This window comes from Phaethon aethereus (genome assembly GCF_964289735.1).
Source record: "Phaethon aethereus genome assembly, chromosome: 18".
Classification (NCBI taxonomy): Eukaryota; Metazoa; Chordata; class Aves; order Phaethontiformes; family Phaethontidae; genus Phaethon; species Phaethon aethereus.
In genome coordinates, this window is record NC_138594.1 from 10,860,858 (window position 1) to 10,875,873 (window position 15,016).

Here is a 15,016-nt window from a genome sequence, read left to right on the forward strand (position 1 = left end):
GCCAGGTCTTCCTGTCTTTGTGTATCTTTTGTGATGAAATGAGAAGATTTTTAGTTGAATTAAAAAGAAAATGTTTCTAGAACAAGATAGCCTATTATCCAAAATACAGATTAGCAATAAAAAAACCCACCTCGGTGGCTGTAATATCTATCAATGATGCTTGTTTGTTGCTCAGGTGACTCATGATGGTTAACACAGATAATAGCTGCTTTTCATTGTAAAAACAACCAAATAGTTAAAAGCAAATCAGACATGCCCTGCTGCTGCATTTCATTATCCCTGGAAAAAGACTGCAAAGCTTTCGGATTAAAATCCCTTTTTAACTAGTTCTATAGTTTTAACACTATGCTTCCAGATACTGCCTTTCCTTTTCATGAGGGGTTTTTTTCAATTCCCAAGACCAGTAAAGCAGCTATCTTCTTTCATTCTGAAACCAGCCTCCTACATGTAAACAGCAGGGGGATAAAAGGCACTGGGAGGAAAAAAAAAAGAAAAAAGAATTAAAAAAAAAAAAGATTATGATGATTTCAGCATTACCTGGAACTGAACAGAAAAAGAAATGCGGTCAAGAAAACTAAACCCTTCAGCATAACCCAATTATATTTATTTACTCCTGCTTAGTATAGAATTGTGACAGAAGGAAGGAGATCCTTCATTTGTATCACAACCACAGCCGTCAAACTGAATAGCATTAATACTGCAGTAAATGTAGACATAAACACTGCTCCGAGCCTAAGGCCAAACCCAAGACCACTGCTGTCATATTGTAAATTATCATTTATAAGTCATGACTTCCCACTGGTCCCTCAACACACGAATTTTTGAGCGTCAGTCTTTTTCCTCCCGACTCTAAAACCATAGAAACCATAAAATGAAGAGCATGATGGAACCATACAGGGCTCATCTGGCCTCTCCTCTAGGTCCAGTGAGGGTACAGAGAACATTTACGGCTATATTTAGAGAAGTAAACCCCAAAACAAAAATCTTAAGTTATTTTTTTGGTAACCCATTGCAGCAGTTACCCATCATTATACCTAAAAAAACTTCACTGTTATGTAATTAATTCTCCCTGCCACCAGCTGCCCGTATGATACCTGGTTACAACTTAACAGACATGGAAAATATTCAAAGGTCATGCTTAAAGACTCTTAACATTTTAGTTCTTTTCTACATTCCTCTCTGTAAGAGCCGTGGAATTCTACATAAAACATCTCACCAAGAAATGGAATAATCATTTCCAGCATATGTCTGCAGGAAATTCATCGCCTTTGTATCAGAGGTGCACTGCTGGCCAGTGCTAAAAGACCTGCTTCATTTTCTTCTGCACTGGCGCCTTCACAGTCAGTTCATGTTGACTTTTTTTTCTGCCTCTGAAGTGTGATTTTTTTCACTTGTTTTCTTAAATTTTATCTTAACACATGAAAACAATTCTGAACTTAAATACTGTTCTCTAGAATTCCTGTAAGACCTCCCTACTTGTCAACTGCAAATTGTGTAGCTATACATTATTCCACTATCCAAGCCACTGATGAAAATATTCAGCTCCTGCAGCATGCCACAGGACCTCACAGTTGTTCAAATTTATACTGATTTTTCAAATGTGCTTAAGATAACAAAGCTCCCAAATAATTTCAATATCAAGAGGCTTATTGACTTTAAAATCTTTTCCATATATGTCCCCTTCAACACCCATGACATGAGCTACCCTGCCAAATGGGATGAGATAGCTTTGCTGTTTCATTTGGCATAAGCCCACATGTGTATCTTATCAATTCATTCTCTTCCAGGTGCTTAAATAGTAAGAACTCACTGCAACTCTAAGGAGCAGTGTCAGATTTAATCGCCTCTACAGTCACTTGCTCTCATTCAGATTTTTTTGACTTTTTAATTTCTACTTATTTTGCTCACAAACCTCCTTTGGATCCTGTATTATTATAATCTGAAAGGAAAATAGTGCTGATCCAGAGACAGTGATATCTGAGTTCTTGTGCACTCTATATTAACTTTTATAAACTTATACTGAAAAAAATTAATACAGTCAAACACTATTCTAAATTACCGGTGATTTTTTTTACTTCTATGTGGCATCAAATGGGGAACATTTTAATAAATCACATGCAGTTTCAAAACACCTTCTGGTCACTACAGTTCATTAACAAAGGGAACAAAGATTTAACTCTCAATTTTAAAGTATCCTTTCTGAAAGAAACTTGACTAGTTACTCCTTAATATTAAACACATCTTAACAAAGCTAGTTACAGCAGTAGTCATTTTTTGAAGTTGCTCTTATATTTTAACAGCAATGTACTCAAGTTTTAAATTATTTCATCAATGATTTAAAATAGAACACCTGTTTAAAATAAACACCGAGCAATGTTCCAAAATCAAGTATCCGAATTGGAGATGATGCTTCATGTAACTTCAGCGTATAATAGCAGCAGGCTGGAAATAGCGGAGCTGTTAAATTGTACTCAGTAGCATCACCATGAAAGAGCTGGCCCTGGAGAGAAGATGAATAATTTCTATTCAAACTACAGAGAGCCGTTAGACAGCGACAAAACAACTTCCTGAGCCGTATTTCGCTAAGACATCAGTGCTCACAGCCTGCCAAGTATTAAGGAAAAGTAAAATTTTTTGATTGTGTGAATCCTTGTTTCATCTGAAACAGGACACTGTTCCCCAGACACCATCGTTTCAGCACTAGCCAAGGACAACCGCTTTACTCGCAAGTAGTATTTTCCTTTTGGCACAAGCAGACGTTTCAACCTCGCAGTTCAGTTAGTCTGAGTAAAGCAAAAAGAGGGCTATTTTAAGCTTTGGCCTCTTTTACACTCACTTTTATGAAGGCATTTAACCTGAAAGTAATAAAAATAATTTATCCCCTCTTTTACAGCAGTCGAATACTGTAGCACATAAAAACGTTACACGAGGAGACGATATTTGTACATGATTTTTAACATGATACAGACCCACAGGCCTTTTATACAGCTAAATAGTCAAAGTTTATTAAATACTCAGCTCTGCGGCACGTAAGAAAGGCCAGGAAATAAGAAAAGACCCGTGGATAGCACAGCCTGAAATCTGTTTTGGTGTTTTGACTGTACTTAAATATCCAGAAATTAAAAAATAACTTTTGTTGCAACTGCTAAATATATTTAGAGAAATTGCGGAAACCGCCGGTGGAGCTCCCCCTCCCCGCAGGGCATCGCTGCGGCCAACAACCGTCAGAAAGAACTCTGAGAAGACCTCCATGATAGAAATCTCTCTGCACACAGTTTATTTTTAAAGTAATCCGTTTCTCCCTTTCAAATAAGCGTTATTTTTAGAGATATACGTCGACCTCGCCCTTTCGCCACAGATACACATTTCGCCTCCACGGACGTCGGAGCGAAGTTTCTACAAATGGTGGGTTTTCTCCCCTTCGGAGGCTTCCCGCGTGGCTGAGAGGCCCGGGGCCCAGCAGCTCTCCACAGCCCGGCGGCACGCAGCGCCAACGCCGTGCTACCGAGACGCGGCTACGCATGAGCCCTTGCCGCCACGTCCCCGGCGCCTCGGCCTCCGCGGGGCCCGCGCCTGCAAGAGACGCGTCTCTTGGCCGCAAGGGAGGTGCCTCCAAGAACGCCTCTAGGCGGGTTTGTGTCTGAGCGGAGAGGTTTTGTGTACCGGAACGTTTTGCGTTCCAGCCTTGACTGTCACCCGCCGCGGGGCACCCGCCCGTCCGTTAGGCTTCGGGCTCTCTTTGTGAAGTAAAACAAATTTAACCGGTAATTGTTCTCACCACGTATTTGTAAGGATTGCCTCATTCACGCTAAAAGGACGGTGCATGATAATGTAAACTTATAATATGTGATGATATATAATAACGTAAACTTATAATATCTGATAATATTATAATAATGTAAACTTATAATATCTGATAATATTATAATAATGTAAACTTATAATCTGTGATATTATAATAATATATAATTATTTAAATTTATCATTATTGCCCTGAAAGTTTTCGTCTTGTTAATGACAATATTACTCTTATAATTAATGGAAAGGCTACATCATGCAAAGATGCTGGAGAATTACAGTATGCAAATTAATTACGCACCTGCATGAAATAATTTAGGAAAGGACTTTTTAATATTTAAAGATCTGCTAAATATTATGATAAGCTTTAGAGCACACCATTTCAGAACGAAGCTTGTACTAACTCAGGAGTAAGTTACTGAACTGTAAAAGGGTAGACGTTATAGTCAAACATTTCAGTAAATTAAAGTATAACATTCTACCATCCTCTTTGCGTAACAGGACCCACTAACAGAACAATTTTAATAAAACATTTATTATCTGTTTGCTTTTAATCTTCAAAGTGGTTTTGAGATATCGCTTCTGTGTAAATATTGAAAATGATCATTTGGTAACCCAAATACTAAAATAAGGCATTAGGCTGATTTATTTAATCACCAAGGCCAAAAAAAAAAAAAAAAAAGAAAGAAAATCACAAAATGCAGTCAGCTATATTAAAGACTATTAACAACCTGCCACATTAACAGATTCGATAACCATTAAGAGATTTGTGGTAAAATTAAATGGTCTCACACACAACTGTGTGTTCTCATTTATGAGCTTTAGGAGAAAAACCCTGAAGAACCCACGTCTAAAAAAAAATAAAATAAATCAAGAACACTTTCAAGAGTCAAACCATCCATTATGCTATAGAAGACCTACTCATGAGTGTCACCGCTCAAACTGTCAATCAACAATAACTTTCATTAACATCTTGTATCACCACTGAGCACTAAGATAAAACTAGATGTAATTGTTTTATTCTACTTGTGTTTTAGGACTGACCGAAGCCCATCAGCAATGCATTGCTTGTAGGTACGAACTGTATTTAGAGAATAATTAAACAGACATTGTTTAATTGTTCAGGCAGTTGCTGCGATTCTGTGCCACTGCCATCAGCGAAGCTGCATTTCACCCAGCCCGTCTGCTGCTGCAACAGCCGCAGCCATACCCCTCGGGACGACGCTGGCACTAGCACCCACCTTCCAACACTGACCTTTACTCAGCCGGTAATAACAGTCGCTCACCTGAGATGTAAATTTTTCCCTAACAAACGCAGGTGAGAGTTTCGCGGCAGGCACGTCCCGGCGCAGCGCGGCGTCGGTACTGGCGCTGCCCGCATACGCGATATAGGCGCGTGAAGAATTACACCATTCTGAGAACCACCCAAATGCCAGCCTGTGGCATGCAAATGGGTCGACGATGCCTAAAGGTATCTGGACCGCAACAAAAAGTAGCGGCTATGGCTACTTCCTTTCAGAAAGAGGAGAGGGGGAGAGAACAGGTCTTGCCACCTCCCTTCTGTACGGTGGTTTAGTGACAAGAACACCCACCGGGACAGGGGAGACCCGGATTTTAGCCTTTTCTGTAGCTCAAGGCACTTCAAATCCACAACTTCCAAACTCCAAAAAGACCACTTCAACTGTTAAACTATGTAGACTTTCAGAAAAGGAAGGGCATGTAGAACAATTCCGGTTTCTTGCTCCTGCCTTCATGTTGTTTTAAATAGTAGCGTCTCCTTTGATAAAACGCACTAAGGAACGCTCTGAGCAAAGCCAGACCGAGGACTGACTGACTTCCTGCGTTACAGAGGGGCTCTGTGAATGCCTGCAAGCCTCTGCATTAGCTTCCAAGCAAGTGCTGTAACTACTGCATTATTGCCAAACGCCTCTTCCTTTAACTTCTGCCATAAAAATTGACCTCAGCTCAGTTAAGTGAATTCCTTCAAGAAAGCGGTGCTCTATGCTAACGGGAAAGAGATGCTTTATGTACAGCCCTGAGTAACTGTCAAAATTCCTGAGGAATGCATCACGGCTGCAATGGCATTCCCTACACCCTGGTCCCGTTCAACATGCTTAACAAACCTTTGCACAGGTAACAAATGTACCTGCTCCGTGCTTGAATCCTGACTTCTTGAATCTTACATCCTGACTTGATCTATGGAAGTCCTGAACTTCTGCGGACTGCATCCATACACAGCAGGGCCCTCAGCTTAGATGGTCCAAACCTCGCTGCTGGAGCAAATGCCCTTTTTGGGCACCCTGAGTCTCAAACTGCAACACGTAACCAGGACTGCAGCAGAGGCAGATAATGAAAATAAAGAAAATTTGAGACAAGGAGCTAAGTGCAAAACAGTGAGTAAGACCAAAAAGATGGCTGGAGATACAGATACAAATGAAATAATGGAGCATTTCATGAGTTACCAGAACTGAATAGGGAAAAAGATGGAATGGTAGAAAGGCAGGCTTCGGTTACAATTACATTTTTAGTATCATTCAGTTGATTTTAACAAGGATATTTTAAGTACTGTGAAGTTTCTTCTAAGTGGTTGCCAAAGCAGTAGTCACTGAAGAGAGGCAGTCCCTGGGGAAAGGTGCTGTTCCGGAGCAGGCTCACGAGGGGCTCATGCCTCTCCGTAAGTGAGGAGGGGGCAGGGGCAAAGTTGGCAAGAGAAGAGATGGATGTTGAGGACAACAGTGTTTCTGCACCAGCTCCAACGTGCTGCCACAAGACTGTCAGATCTCACCCCTGCTCAACTCCCTCTGCAACCAGTGGAGAAAGACCAACCACAGGTATGACTGAGGTCACCTAAGACCTAGTTTGCTCTCTGGAAATTACTATCTTTATCAGCTGAACAGGAGAAACTGAATAGGGTATCTACACGCTTAACTTACCCATTTTTCTTATGTACCTAAATTTGGATGATGTGACATGTTTAAAAAAAATAAACTGCTTTTGAAATACTTCTCAGTTCTTCAACGTTTCCCTGTACTTAAATTTAAAAATAAGAAAACTTTTTAACATCGCAAATTTTCTAAAACCCCTTGCAGCTTCTGCCCATATACTGTTCATTGATCTCATGGCTAGCATATTAAGAGAACTCATGAGAAGCTCATTAAAACCTAGCAAGAAAAGTCTTCTGGTGCATTTCATCAGAGGAGATAATAGCCTACAATCGAGAGCATGAATATAAGAAACAAAACAGAGCCATTCAGACAAAGAACACTTGGAATGTATTGTTCCCATAAGCAGATGTTAAATTATTTCACTGTAAAGTGGAATCTATAAAACCCAAAGAAATGTTATTTTTATGGGAACAAACAAGATTAGTTTATTATTTCAGCAGAGTGACACAAAATTCTTGTACATGTGTCTCACCATGTAGGCAGATGTGGCGTTGACCAAAAATGCTACGTGTGTATAGAAGTATTGACGGAGCAAGATAGGTGTCTCCTGACTAGTATACTAGCTCAAGCATAAATGCAATATTTCAAAAACCTACCTTGGATAAGTCAGCTGATTCAAGATTAAACTGTGATCTAACTGGAGCTATAAAACCTTGTGTAGAGAGGACAAGGAACAGAGTCAATTCTGAAGTTACACCTTGAGATAAGATGACTATGAAGAAAGCTCAGAAAAAGCCCCAGCCCTTCCTAGGAATTGTTAATATCGCATACATCCAACATAAAGCAAACAAAAACAGAAAGCTGACTTCATGCTTGGGTAAACACTCAGGGTTGTCGTATTCTGAGGGATATCGATCTTGGCCACGCGTTCATGCTTACTTTTCTTACCAAAAATAGATCTTTAAAGTGCATAAATATTCACTTCAGAACACTTAAAACCCACTAGGACTACAATTACCTGTCATAAAGAGCCTACTGATATTGTTTGTAATGCATTCGCCCAGTTAGGTGTAACAACATAAAACTATGCGTAAAAGCAACGTATTAAATGTCAATGTACTTACATCAGTGTCAGGTCCCTTGTCAGCCCCAGGACAAGAGAAGGTGACAAACTCATGGCATCTCTTATGAACCACAAAACAGCAAACTGGTAAGGAAAGGGAAACAAACAGTTAAGAATGGCATAGGGTGTTTGGGGTTTTTTCCCTGTTGAAACAAATATAATTACAGAGGAAATAAAACTTCTAGTCAAATATTTCACCTGTAAGTCAATGAAAGAAAGCAAAGCCTAACTTTAAAAACACATAGAGGCAGACATAAAGTAAGCGATATAATTAAAGAGGAAATAAGCATGCACATTTAAAAATCAAAAGACTCTACCCAATGATAAATTTTTAATGTTTAAGACAGCCCACAGTGTTAAAATATAGTGTGGGATGAACAATTCCATGAAGCCACATTTCTGGAATGTAAATCCGTATCTGTAATAGGAACTGTCAATGTGCACTCAGGCAAGAGGAGGCAGCACAAATGAGGAACATTAAGCTGGAGCAAAACCTATCCTTGGGTATGGGATTTGCTCACCAGCATGCCTTGGTGAAGATGTCTATGAAGATGCAATATCTTTACTAGTTAATTACTTCTATGAGAAGCCAAAGCTCTGAGTGAGGACTGTTGTAGGGAACAAAGTGTTCTCATATCACAGAATGGCAGGAGATAATGGGAAAAGAAAATTAGCTCCTGATTACAATATGACTCCCATTTAAAATTTATGAATGATCTGAAAGAACTTTTTCTTTGAGACAAGGAAAGCTTATTTTAATTTAATTATGTCACATGACAGAGGCTATAGGTTGTCACACAAGGATAGGTCATACATACCCCCCCATACCACATAAAAAGAACAATTTGCTTGCTTTGAGAAACAGATATTTTATCTTTTCACCCTCATTAGAGCTTCCTTCTTAATGTTAAGCTTAGTTCAGATACTTCACAATTGGTACACATTTCAAAAAAACCAGAACAATCTAGATTTAAGATTGTGAAAACCTTGAAATTAACACCATACCATCAAAGTATTTCACAATTTCTTTGCAGATAACACATTCCTTGAACACTTTAAATTTTGCATTTCCAATACATAAAAATACCATATTTTTAAGGAGACTTCTATAGAATAAAATAGATTTCAACTGATTGGAAAATGGAAATACTGAATTTCCTCAGCTTCACTAGAAACCAAGTTAAATTCTCTCAGTTTTTCAAAACAGCTCATTTCATGAGCCATCTTCAACGGTTCTCTTTCCCATTTAAAACGTGTGTTTTAAAGAGAGCTAAGAAGATGTTATCAAGTGCGCCTTCATGCCACTGCAGCGTACAACGATGATTCCACCATAATGCCATGCTGGCTTCATTTACACCCCTAAGTCAGCCGCCGGGCTTTAAAGAAGTCTAATCACCCTTCTATCTTTCTCCAGCTATTTTTCATCATCAACTCATGCAGCAATTGTTTCCAACTGTTCTATTTCTGACATGGCATATGTTTATTCTTTGGACAAATGGAATAAAACGGGCTTTGCTCCACTGATTCCAGATAAGCTCTGCCGACTTCAGATGAGCCACAGTTCTGGCTCAACGCATGCTGCCCACTTGGTTGCCTAGTTTGTTAATTAACCTAAATCCCAATGAATCCTACAATTATCATTTCGATAGTTTGTTTCTACCAACTGAAAGATCACTAAGTGGCAATTACTATTAATATTACTTGCAGCTGAAAAACGTTTCACTTCCAAAGCGTATTTTTGGTTCCAAACCTTCCACTCTTAAGGACAATAGTCTGATTTATGTTTGCAGGAGCAAAACGCACGAAAAAAGGAGTTCTGTTACGTCCTTCAGGAAACAAAAAAGTTAACTAATTACTTTTGTATGTAGTGATCATAGAGTTGCAAAATATAACATCGTAATCTACGCAAAAGATCAGAGAAATCTCTCTGGAAAGGCTGTAAAGCTGAGCTGCTTTTTACCGATGCCTGCCTTTCAAATCCGGACCCCGGCTAGTCCAACTCTGCATTTATTCAGGAAGAGCATACGTTACAAAAATTCTGCACTGGGGTATCTATTTTGGGCAATATTTCTGACACACTATAGTCACATTCTGTCTCCGAGTTGACAGCCTCTCACAGCGTGTTAAGGAATTCATTCAACCAGAGACAATATTGACCTTGTTTCTGGTAAGATCTATCGCAAGTGTCAAGACAGAGACGGAGGCCGAAGAGTGCCGCTCTGCTACGGCCTCGTTCTGCGGTTACGAACTTCAGCCACCAACTTTTGTGAAAACGATGCTAATCCCACTACAGTGGAAACCCCGATTCCTAAACCAGACGGCATTTGTCCTTTTGGCCTCTAAGCCACATCTCAAAAAAAAAGTCACTTTTAAAGGCTTCCGTTATCAGTACTGACTACTGGACTTCTTAAACCTTTCTGTTCAGTCTACTGATAGACTGACTGCTGTGTGCACCCCAACGCCAGCAGTCTCAATCCTTTCCTCTTTATTTCCCAGCTGTGTTTGTACTGGGTTACCCATCTCCACAGAACTTTGTTTCCTTCGTAAGCAATTCAAAAGCACCAGACCCATCCCACCTTTTGAGAATACCCAAATGAGAACCAAATAGTTTGACGGAAAAATAAACAGTGGAATAGGCAACTCTCGTGGAGTCATAAATCTAACGGAAAAAGGATAAGGGTGAACTAAAACCCCTTGTTAGCGGCCATCATTTCCATACCTAAAATTTAACATCCAAACCTTCATTTTCATATCCAGCCATTAGAGTATGTTTTAGCACTAGTTGTTAAAGTTCTCTTAATTTCACAAAGCAATACAGAGCTACAGAATTAATGTAAAAATTTATTTAGTTCAGGTAAATGGAAACAAAATGTCATCTCCTTACAATAACATGCCCTTTTTTAGAAATAAAGATGAAGAATAACCCCTCACTTGTTACTTGTTCGGAAAAGATGTTAACAGCTTCACATCCCTTACTGCAGCCGTTACTGAGTCCCGTTATGTTCGCCACCTTCTTGGAATGAACCCGGCCTTACAGCACTGTGCAGGGGCCGCCAGGAAACTCGTTGCTTTAGGTTTTAACAAGAGCAGAAGCAGAAGCGAGCTGGCACACGCTGTGCACAGTAGCTTGAGAGCAAGCGGTTTTCTCAAGGCTGACAGTTAAAATTGAAAAGAAGATTACTGCGGTATTTTCACGTTTTCACAGTGTGACTTTGATCTGTGGTATATATAATATGGTTGCGAGCTTCCATCCTTTCCAGCTCTGGACTCGCTGGAGACAAACGCTCTCCCAGCAGCCTGGGGAGGGCGAGGACAAAACAGGCCCTTGTGTCGCAAAAACCGACTGAGGCTGGCTCTCCACCGGCACGCTGTGGCTACCGCGCGGCTCCCTCGCCCGCCATCCTCCCAGCAACGCTACAGAGAGCGGGAAGCGCTAAACGGGCATCACGAAAACAAGGAAGAACGCGGTGAGGAGGGCTCAATGCGTTCTCAAAGCAAACAAGCAAAAGATGCATTACGTGATCTGTGGGATTTATGATACATAATGGAGGGCAATTTGTTCTACCCAAGACTTCTCTGTTGGTGCACAGTACTGAGAAAAACGTTGTTATTCATTATATATATATATAGTCATCAGTCACTTGGAGTTACAAGGCAGGGCTGTAAATTTAAAACTGTTTTCTAAATTACGTGGTGTGCGAAGGTTATAATGATATATTGTCATGTGAAAGTTACCTGCTAAAAAATACTGTTACCCGGCGCTTTCATGTATGACACAGACTGATGAGACAGAAATGAAATATTACAGTAATAAACAACAGCAGCTATCTTCTCTATTAGATGATCTTTAACAGAGAAAAGCCACTGTTGAGCCCCAGTCACCCACACATCATTCAGCCATATGTCTGAAGAGCTCCACAGCCACAAGCATTCCAAAGAACTAGGGGGAAAAAATATCAAGACGAGTGTCACACTTTACAATTCGGAAGTATTCAAAAAGTCCAACAGATATTTAAAAAACACTTTCATACTCCCACTTTTGGAAGAAAAAGAACAGGTTAGATGAGCCTTTCCATTAGAATTGAGTATCTCTACTACACCACAGTATTTAGTCAGTCAAACAAATTAAGCTGCAAACCTGTGTCTAACTGAACTGCCAGTTATTGCCTATAGAGAAATCAGTGAGTTTTTTTTCAAGTCATCTTTGACTCATTTCTCCCAACTCAAATGATAAATTTATAAAATTTTAACCACCATAAAAATCGTGTATTATCTTTGGATCTAAACAAACTTTAAAGCTATAGCTCTGTGTTATAATTACTTGCCCAACAACAACAGGTATATATATATGCTTGCCTAAATAATTTGTTTTTAGGTTTCAAGTATTGAGTCTTCCAAAGGAAGTGGCAGAAGAGGTCTGATTGGCAGCAACGAGGAAATTACTCTGTGTACACTCAGTATTTGTTGTTGGGTTTCTGCTTTTGGGTTTTGTTGGTGGGTTTTGAACAAAAATTGATGGTGAATTGGACTAAGAAGTTTTAACAGAATATAATAAGCACAAAATTACTCTCAGAGTATACATGAGAACTTCAAGGGCCTCTACAGTAGCTCGGAGCACTGCATAATTTTTATGTTGCTGTTTCACGTGCTTTGCATTTTCAGTGAGGCCACAGAACTTCCCCAAGGGGCCCGTATTACTGGCTGACTTGTGTTTTCTGCACGACACCAAGCAATGAATGAATTTGTCACATGGCATGCATTAGTTCATTCTAAGATTAAATATAGCAATTACATTAAACAGGAATAGGGTACTACTTCAAAATAGACAAACCTTTTAAACACCAGCTACATTTATTATTTAAATAAGCAGTACTGTTTAAGTAAATTTACTGGGAATAGATTAAACTCAAGAACAGGGAATATTTTCAGAGCAAGAAGAGTAACAATTAAGAAATAGGATTTAGCAAAACTCGTCTTTCTCCTTTCTGAATATATTATAACTTGTAAAAAAAAATTTCCCTTTTATATTAATAGATTATAAAACAAACACAAGTCAGAAGCAGCACTACCTTTGAATGCTATTAGCATACTGAATCTACAGGGATTTTTTAAAAACTACATTACCCTAACTTTTTCAACATATATAATTTATAACACATCAGCTACTTTTTCTGCCAACGTTTCACCCCATCTAGAAGAGAGTGCTATCTCAAGAGATACCCAGGCTAACGCTTACAACTGCTATCTGCAATCTTTCCACTTGGCATTTACAACAGCTTTCTCACTGCAACAGCCTACAGCCCAGCAAGATACAGTCTGTTCCTGGGTAACATAGTTAATAAGAAAAACAACCGTTTCTCCCCATCACCTTAACCTGCTAGTAAGCTTCTTAAAGCTCTTTTGTAACACCATGAGGTCACACAACACCTTTACAGCACTAATCTCCGTAGTGCTACACCTTGCTTACTTCATGGATTATCTTTTATTTTCATTGCAGTTTCTGCAAACCTCCAACTACCTTCTCAAAGCAGCATCCAAAACCTACCTTGAAGTCAAAGGATACAGACTACGTGAAATGAACATGGATAAATTAGGGGCTGATCCCTCCTTCTAAGCCCCTAGTCTACCAGCCAAGAATTGCGTACCCTCAGGTTCATACACCTGACCTTGCTGCACAGATTTTTTTCAATTGTGTCAGGTTCAATCAGGCTAAATAAGTAGGGAGAGGCCAGAAATAAGATAGGTACTACGTATTTTTTTTATAATTTAAGGGAAAGTAAAGGTTAACTGCAACAATATCTTATTTGTGTGAAAGGATTATACAGATTGTCTGGACAGTCTTAACTACTCAGGTCATTAACTCCCTTACACTAAGTATAAAACAGATGGATGTCACCAGTAAGCTGGCTTTGCAAGACCTACAACAGTGTGCAAATACAGTCTATATGCCTGGCAGAGAATGCATATACATTTTCATTTACCCAAACAACTTTGGCAGACCTGGCAGCACAGTGAGATAAAATTGTTAATATATACCTGCAGCTATATATGCAACACATTTTTAAAACTGTTTGGAATTAGTAAAATAACTCACATAATATATCCAGATTTATCTAAATACTATGTTCAGGCACATACTATACCAGATTCGTCATATCTGCCTTCCATTACAGGGAAAAGAAGGTACATGATATTGTTTATTTTCCCCTAAAACTGTAGCGCAAGGTTTCCAAAACTGAGGAGGAGTTTCAAAATATTAAAGTATTTAATGTAATACAAAGTATTCGACACTGTTTCGACCCACTTGTTCATTACATACTTTTTAAAAGACTGAGATCACCGTTTCTATGTAAAGTCCTTGCTAAAATTTCAAAAAGCTATTTCTCTCTCTCCCTTGAGGTGTCCCATTTTGTACATGAAGAATAATCCAGAAGTCATCCATCAAAAACGGTGCTGGAATAGCTATTTCAAGAACTTATAAGAGCAAAAAAAAGATGACCCACAATCACAGACTTTTTATATCACTTCTGTAGTTTGAATTCGCCATAGTTTAAAAATCTACTGGTCTTAACAGGTTGTTTGCCAGGAACAAAGCCACTGTGGGTACCCCCCGTACCCTGCTCTTTAGCTGTGTGCAAGCAGACCCGCAAGGAACTGCGCAGCTCTTTCAATTAGAGAACTAACACAGGATGAAAGCTCACAGATGTTTCTTGTGAACACTGAACATTAGTTCTTCAGGTATTTCAACTAATTCAGCAATGACCCTAATTGCAGAAATGGGATGTCTTAAATAAAGCAGCTGCCTTCAGTTTGATGTATCACCCAACCCAAAAACGAACGGGCGAGAAAGCGAGCAGGGCGAAGCAGCATGGGCTGCACAGATTTTCAGACTGTGTGAAACGACAGGATACAAGATGAAACCAAACTCCAGAATGGAGCTTGTATTTTGTTTTGTAATACAGCTGGAATCCTGGATGCCAACAGAAAGCAAAGAGCTTTTGGAAAATCACAGTGACCGCCTCTACCAATGCTACCAGACACAGTCTCATCAAATCCCAGTCCCATCATCTAGCATGAAAAAAGAAGGAGGTCCTCAAAGAGTAAAACCTTCACCAAAACTAAGAGCAATCACAACGGCTTTGCTCTTACAAGCCCAGTCACCATCGCACACCACGTTCTTCCACTTCTGTCTCTGGCCACCGAGCCCAGA

At 39.5% G+C, this 15,016-nt stretch overlaps 1 protein-coding gene across 2 annotated transcripts in view; it reads right to left on the bottom strand.

Annotated features, from left to right (window-relative positions):
• Nucleotides 1–15,016, bottom strand: part of PRKCA (protein kinase C alpha) — a gene marked incomplete at both ends in the record, with an annotated part of 155,465 nt that overhangs the window by 86,085 nt on the left and 54,364 nt on the right. For both annotated transcript variants that reach the window (XM_082008219.1, XM_082008218.1), the window contains one exon: nt 7,808–7,890. In XM_082008219.1, the coding sequence (XP_081864345.1) occupies nt 7,808–7,890 (83 nt within the window). The remainder of the gene's footprint in view (nt 1–7,807; nt 7,891–15,016) is intronic.